This window comes from Babylonia areolata, chromosome 2, assembly GCF_041734735.1.
Source record: "Babylonia areolata isolate BAREFJ2019XMU chromosome 2, ASM4173473v1, whole genome shotgun sequence".
In the NCBI taxonomy this organism is placed as follows: domain Eukaryota; kingdom Metazoa; phylum Mollusca; class Gastropoda; order Neogastropoda; family Buccinidae; genus Babylonia; species Babylonia areolata.
The window spans coordinates 59,379,437-59,385,648 of NC_134877.1; the positions used below are offsets into that span (position 1 = coordinate 59,379,437).

The window sequence follows — 6,212 nt, forward strand, 5'->3', positions numbered from 1 at the left end:
TGTGCTAGGAGTCTTCTTCCTGTCCGCTGGTTTTCCCAGGTGCAACACATATGTGGGTACCTTCCTATAGCTTATGTGACTGCCTCTGTCTTTCTTGGTGATAATGAACATAAAATGTGGGTACCTACCTGTAGAGTGGTGTGTACCTCTCTGTGTCTCCTGACAGTAATAAACAGAAAATGTGGGCACCTTCCCACCTGTAGCTGATACAGCAGTTCTTGTTTTTCCTGTCAGAAAGACACCTTTCTTTATCTCTTGTCTCTGTGTCCCACAAAGTTCTGAGATCAGTAAAAAAAAAAAAAAAAAAAAAAAAAATTATGGTGAGGAAACATACGTATTCTATCCATCAGCTCACTACCAATTTTTTTTTTTTTTTTTTTTTTTGGGGGGGGGGGGGGGGCGGGGAAGGGTTGTTGTAGTGGGTTAAACTGGACCTTCGCCCTATAATTTTGTTTCGGGGAACACAATAAGACAGGAGTATAAAGAGACAGGAACACATGGAGTCGGGGACATGTCAACAGGGACACACAGAGAAAGGGACAAGAAGAGACGAGCCAGGGTCATCTAAAGACAGGGGCATGCTTTGAGTCAGGGTCATGGAGAGACATGGACGCGGAGAGAATGATATATAAAACAGAGACACACAAATGTGTGTGTGTGTGTGTGTGTGTGTGTGTGTGTGTGTTCATTGGGTGTGTGTAGACAGTGTTTGGTATCTGTGAGTTGTTCCCCTCTATCATTCATTGACTTGTGACAAGGCGGGCGAACACAGCTTTTGAGTCCAGACGGAAATTGTCCCCCTTCGTCAGTTACGAAACTCTAGTCTTGTAACCTTCACCTTTCACAGCAGTTTATCTGTCTGATGATTTGCCTCTCTGTCAGTCTGTCTGTTGTCAGAACTTCGAAAAATGTTGCAGGGATATTTTCCTGCTAACTTGTGGAATTGCTGACCATGGGCCATGATCCGGTCCATTAGGTTTGAGTGACGACCTGGATCGGTATTCATGAATGTTTGTTTAAGAAATGAAGAATTCTTCGACATTGGGAGATAGGTTAGGTAATTCGAGAACTTAAGCTGATCAGCGAAAGGCGTTTTATGCACACCTGAATGCAACAAGTAGGCTACCTGAGGTCAGGAAAGAATTGTGTATGTTGACAGATATTCTATCTTAGCCACGGAACCGAAAGTTTTTTGTTGAACACGACACACTCTGGCATGTAATGTTGCCGTGTTTTCTGGATCGTGAGGCAGCAGCAGATAAAGTGGACACAGGTTGATACATGATGTGATGTTGTATACATCGTTGCTGAACCACTTCTTAACAATCCCTGATTGTTAGATTAAAAAAAAAAAAAAAAAAAAAAAAAAACCACACAAAACACCCCCAAACAAACAAACAAAAAAAAACAAAAACAAACAAACAAAAAAAACAAACATTTCTAGTCTTCCAGAGCGTATGTTTCATTTTCATCATCCCTACGTATCTAGCTGCGAGCACTTAAAAAATAATATTTGTTGTTGTTGTTGCGACGATCCAGTGGTGAACAGTGTTAAAAAAAACAGATGTGTGTCAGAAGTGTTTCGTGCAGGTTTACTAAATATGCGAAAAGTCTATGTTTGATTTCAGGGAGCGGCGGGCGGAGTGGTGGTGGGCAGTGCTGTCAGTCTCACAGTCGCTGTAGGGTCCGCACTGTACGGAACCCCCAGACACTCCCTGGCCCCCGGACCTGTGGACCGCTGTGACGTCACCAACACCTCCTGGACACTGCCCGCTTCGTGGAACGTGACTGCGGCGACTTCGGGCGTCATCTCTACCTCCTTTTCTCCAGTTCACAGGTGTGTGTGTGTGTGTGTGTGTGTGTGTGTGTGTGAGTGTGTGTGCACGCGTGTGTGTGTGTGTGTGTGTGTGTGTGTGTGTGTGTTGCGCATGCGTGTACATGCGTGTGTATGTGGATGTATGCCCGAGTGTGCATATGTGCGTGTGTGTGTGCGTTTGCATATGTGCATGTGCATGTGTGTGTGTGTGTGTGTGTGTCTCTGTGTGTGTGTGTGTGTGTGTGTGTGTGTGTGTATGTGTGTATGTCTGTGCGCGCTTGTGTGTATCTTCGTGTGTGTGTGTGTGTGTGTGTGTGTGTGTGTGTGTGTTAATGCATGTGTTTGTGGATGAGTGCCAGTATCAACGTTAAGCCACACATGCGCAAACATTCCAGAGGACACGGCATTATTTATGGTTGCAGCTCCGCCGTCTTCACCTTGTGGGACATCTCCTACCTGTGGTTCTCTGTCATCGGTTTCTGGGCCACTGTCCTGTCCGGCATCGTCATCAGCCTCATCACGGGTAGGCGTGTACCGGTGATGCTCACGTAATCCTGCACTCTTCCAAGGACTTTCGGAATCTTGGTCAATGTGTATCCAGGATATCGCAATATGGTTAACATAGCATCACAGGAAACACAGTTTAACATGCAAACACACAGTTGAAGATCCGGCTTTGCTGGGCAGGGTACGTCTCCAGATATTCCAATGTATGCAGCCAGATACTACAAAATTAATGTTCTATTGCTCTATTGTTTCTAGTGCTTCGTTTTTTGGTTTGTGTGTTGGGGCCGGTAACGTGACCAAACTGACAAACTTTTTCTAATTCATCTTAAAAGCAGGAGGGAAGGAAACAGGATAGCTTTGACGACACTTACCGAAAGAAAAAAGACAGCAAATAGATTTCACACAATTTCAAATGACAAAACTCACCCTCTTTTCTCGGACCTCAACGGCGAACGGGTTGACAGAAGCGGTAGTTACAAGTGTTCTTTTATCCCGACAGAAATCCGAACACACAACCTTGACAGGCAGCACGCCCACTTCTGACATATACACTGGTTCCATTTTTTTGCTCTGTGTGTGTGTGTGTGTGTGTGTGTGTGTGTGTGTGTGTGTGTGTGTGTGTGTGCAGGCTGTAAGGAGGAAGCAGAGAAGGTGGATCCCAGGTTGATATTCCCGTTTTGCCGGAAGCTGTACGGACTGGCTGAACCTGAAGACACGACAGAGGAGGACAACGCCATTCCTCTTGAGATGAGTGGATTGCGGGAGGCAGAGGGGAACAGGTAGGGGTTTGGGGATAGAGGGGTATGGGGGGGGGGGGGGTGAACTCTTCATTTCAGCTTCCTTGCAGAAAAACGGGCTTCCACTATGAAAGTGGTGTCACACTGACGCCCCCCCCCCACCCACACACACACACACCCTACCCCCCGCCCTGTAGCATGCAACATGATGTTCCACCTACGTCGATCTGACCAAGGCCTCGATACTGTTAGCAGAGATGGCCTTTGGAGAGTCATGGCGAAGTGCGGATGTCCCAGAAAGTTCATCACCATCATACGGCAACTACACGATGGGATGCTGGCCCGAGTCCAAGACAACAGAGAGACTTCAGAACCATTCCCCGTCTCCAACGGAGTCAAGCAAGGGCGTGATCTTGCCCCCACCCTGTTCAGTCTCATGTTTTCAGCCATGCTGACAGATGCCTTCAGAGACGCTGATGTAGGCATTGGCATCAGGTACCGCACAAATGGCTCACTCTTCAACCTCAGGAGGCTTCAAGCAAAAACCAAGGTGAGGACAGACACCGTCAACGACTTCCTGTTTGCTGATGACTGCGCTCTCAATGCTGCCTCCGAAGCTGACATGTAACACAGCCTCGACAAGTTCTCTGCTACCTGTGACAACTTTGGCCTCACAATCAGCACAAAGAAGACTGAGGTGATGCACCAGCCAGCTCCAGGAAAGCCTTACGTTGAACCAAACATCTTCATCAACGGGCAACGACTGAACGCGGTGGACATGTTCACATACCTGGGCAGTACACTCTCTCGCACTGTTGTCATCGACGACGAGGTGAATGCCAGACTCGTCAAAGCCAGCGCTGCCTTCGGCAGACTCCATAAGAACGTTTGGAACAGGAGAGGCATCACCTTTGAGACTAAGCTCAAAGTATACGAGGCCATAGTTCTCACCACACTGCTCTATGGATGTGAATCATGGACGGTCTAAAAACGCCACGCCAAAAAGCTGAACCACTTCCACACCACCAGCCTCAGAAAACTTCTCGACATAAAGTGGCAAGGGAAGAGCCCTGACACAGAGGTGCTCACTCGTGCAAACTCGCCCAGCATCTACACCATCTTGATGCAGGCCCAGCTGCGCTGGGCAGGCCATGTATTTCGCATGCCAGACCACCGGCTTCCCAAGAAACTGCTGTACAGCAATCTCCAACATGGCAAGCGCTCCCATGGAGGCCAAAAGAAGCGCTTCAAAGACACTCTGAAAGCTTCTCTGAAGGCCTTCAACATCAGCCACGACACGTGGGAGCTGAATGCAATGGACAGACCAAAGTGGCGTTCAGCTGTCCACAAAGGCGCCAAGTCCTGTGAGGCTAACAGAATTGCTGCAGCAGAGCAACGCAGACAGGCCAGGAAAAGCAGTGCCAGCAAGTCCCCAACAGCCGCCACCATCCCCTGTCCACACTGCGTCAGAAATTTCCGGGCGCGGATTGGCCTGACCAGTCATCTGCGTACCCACAGAGCCCAACCCACCCACCCCAGGATGACTAGATGGTCTTCGTCGATCCCGACGGACGAACCATATATATGTATAGATAGATAGATTTTTTTTAAGTTGATCCCTCCATAATTTTACGTCTTTCCGAAATCCTTATTGTCTAAATAATTTTTTTTAACAGAACACTGCAGTCAACGAAACCAAAGACCTTTCCAGAATATGTTCATTCATGAGAGGCATCGTGTTAGAGTCGATTAGGCCTTTGACGTCTGATCCAACATGCAGCGGTGATCAGAATTCGAGGCCCCGTTTTGGCATGATGTTGTGTCCATGGAAAAGGCATTTTACTCCCATTTTCCCTCACTCCAGACAGGTATGAATGGGGACCTGACGTCTGTCGAGGAAATTTAAAAAACTGTGGAAGGAGAGGATTGGGCCCCGCTAAGTCAAACACACAGAGAATTTAAATCCACTGCCCCTCTGGTCGTGAAGGCTAGGGTGCCTTTAATGTTTAACCTCCAGTTTTAGCATTAACGAATACACTTATCGTTTCGATTCCGTATGTTGCACGACTTTGTGCATATATAGATACGACACACCCTCCTCCTTTCCCTTCGCCTTCCCTCTCCTCTGTTGTGACTTACGTGGAGTTCAGGACAGGGCGTAAAGGGCTCAGCACTGAGTCAGTTTTAGGACTCCATGTTCAAGCCCTACACACGACCCCCGGAACAAATTAGTACATGTAATGCTGTTGATATTTTGTTCTTTTCCACAGTGTCCATGAGTCCAAACTGTACAAAGACAACACAGAAATGGCGCCTTTTATCACCAACCAGAAATAAATATCGTCTGTGTCTGTGCGTGCGGCGGATATCTTCATTGTCTTTGCCTCCTCCCTGACGGAAGAATGAACGGACGGCTGAGCAACTGTGGAATAAAGAACCATCTCTGCTGAATTAGTTCTTTGCCATCAAACATTGATTTTAATGCTTCGACGAGACTTGCTCTTCTATTCTGAAATATAGGCATACACACTCAACAACAGAAATACATGCACAGTTATATCAACGCTCACAAAACGGCATACAATAACGTAAAATAACTTGTGAGCGTCCACCCCCTCTTTGCACAAGTGTCACCCTGAAGTTGAGGGTAGGTGTTCACTTGGTACTGTACCTCCTCAGGAGCACAGTCTCCTGCATTGCTTTGTAAAGCAACATGATCCCAGGTAGCAAAATGGATTATCATCACTTCATGATGTTTTATATCAGAGTGAAGGGATGGTCGTTTTCAAGGCAAATATTTCCCTTCTGCACATGTTTTCAATCTAGAATGAAAGAAAATAGAGAAACAAAAGAAAGAGCCATAGGGAAGAGAGCTAGAGAATAGAAAAGAAAGGAAAGACAATAAGAAAATGACACAGCAAGAGACAGTCTGACAGGTACAAATATAGAAAACAGATCAAACTATGATATATCTCTCATCTTTAGACATCCTAAGAAACGTGTACAATTTGGAATAAACAAATAGATGCATATACATAAAAAACTTAGTTTTTATGACATGATGTTACACATACTGATTTTGACTAGATGATATAATTGAAAGACTGGGAATGTGCATATTCATGCACAGGCATACACAGGATATCACACAC

General features: G+C 46.4%; 1 protein-coding gene across 1 annotated transcript in view; it reads left to right on the forward strand.

Annotated features, from left to right (window-relative positions):
- Positions 1-5,459, forward strand: part of LOC143277878 (sodium-coupled monocarboxylate transporter 2-like) — a 12,521-nt gene extending 7,062 nt beyond the window's left edge. Inside the window, exons 6-10 of the mRNA XM_076582831.1 lie at positions 1-52; positions 1,629-1,837; positions 2,239-2,339; positions 2,952-3,102; positions 5,331-5,459. The exon at positions 1-52 is cut by the window's left edge and continues 35 nt beyond it. Of these exons, the coding sequence (XP_076438946.1) occupies positions 1-52; positions 1,629-1,837; positions 2,239-2,339; positions 2,952-3,102; positions 5,331-5,397 (580 nt within the window). The 3' untranslated portion in view covers positions 5,398-5,459. The remainder of the gene's footprint in view (positions 53-1,628; positions 1,838-2,238; positions 2,340-2,951; positions 3,103-5,330) is intronic.
- Positions 5,460-6,212: the final 753 nt, after the last annotated feature.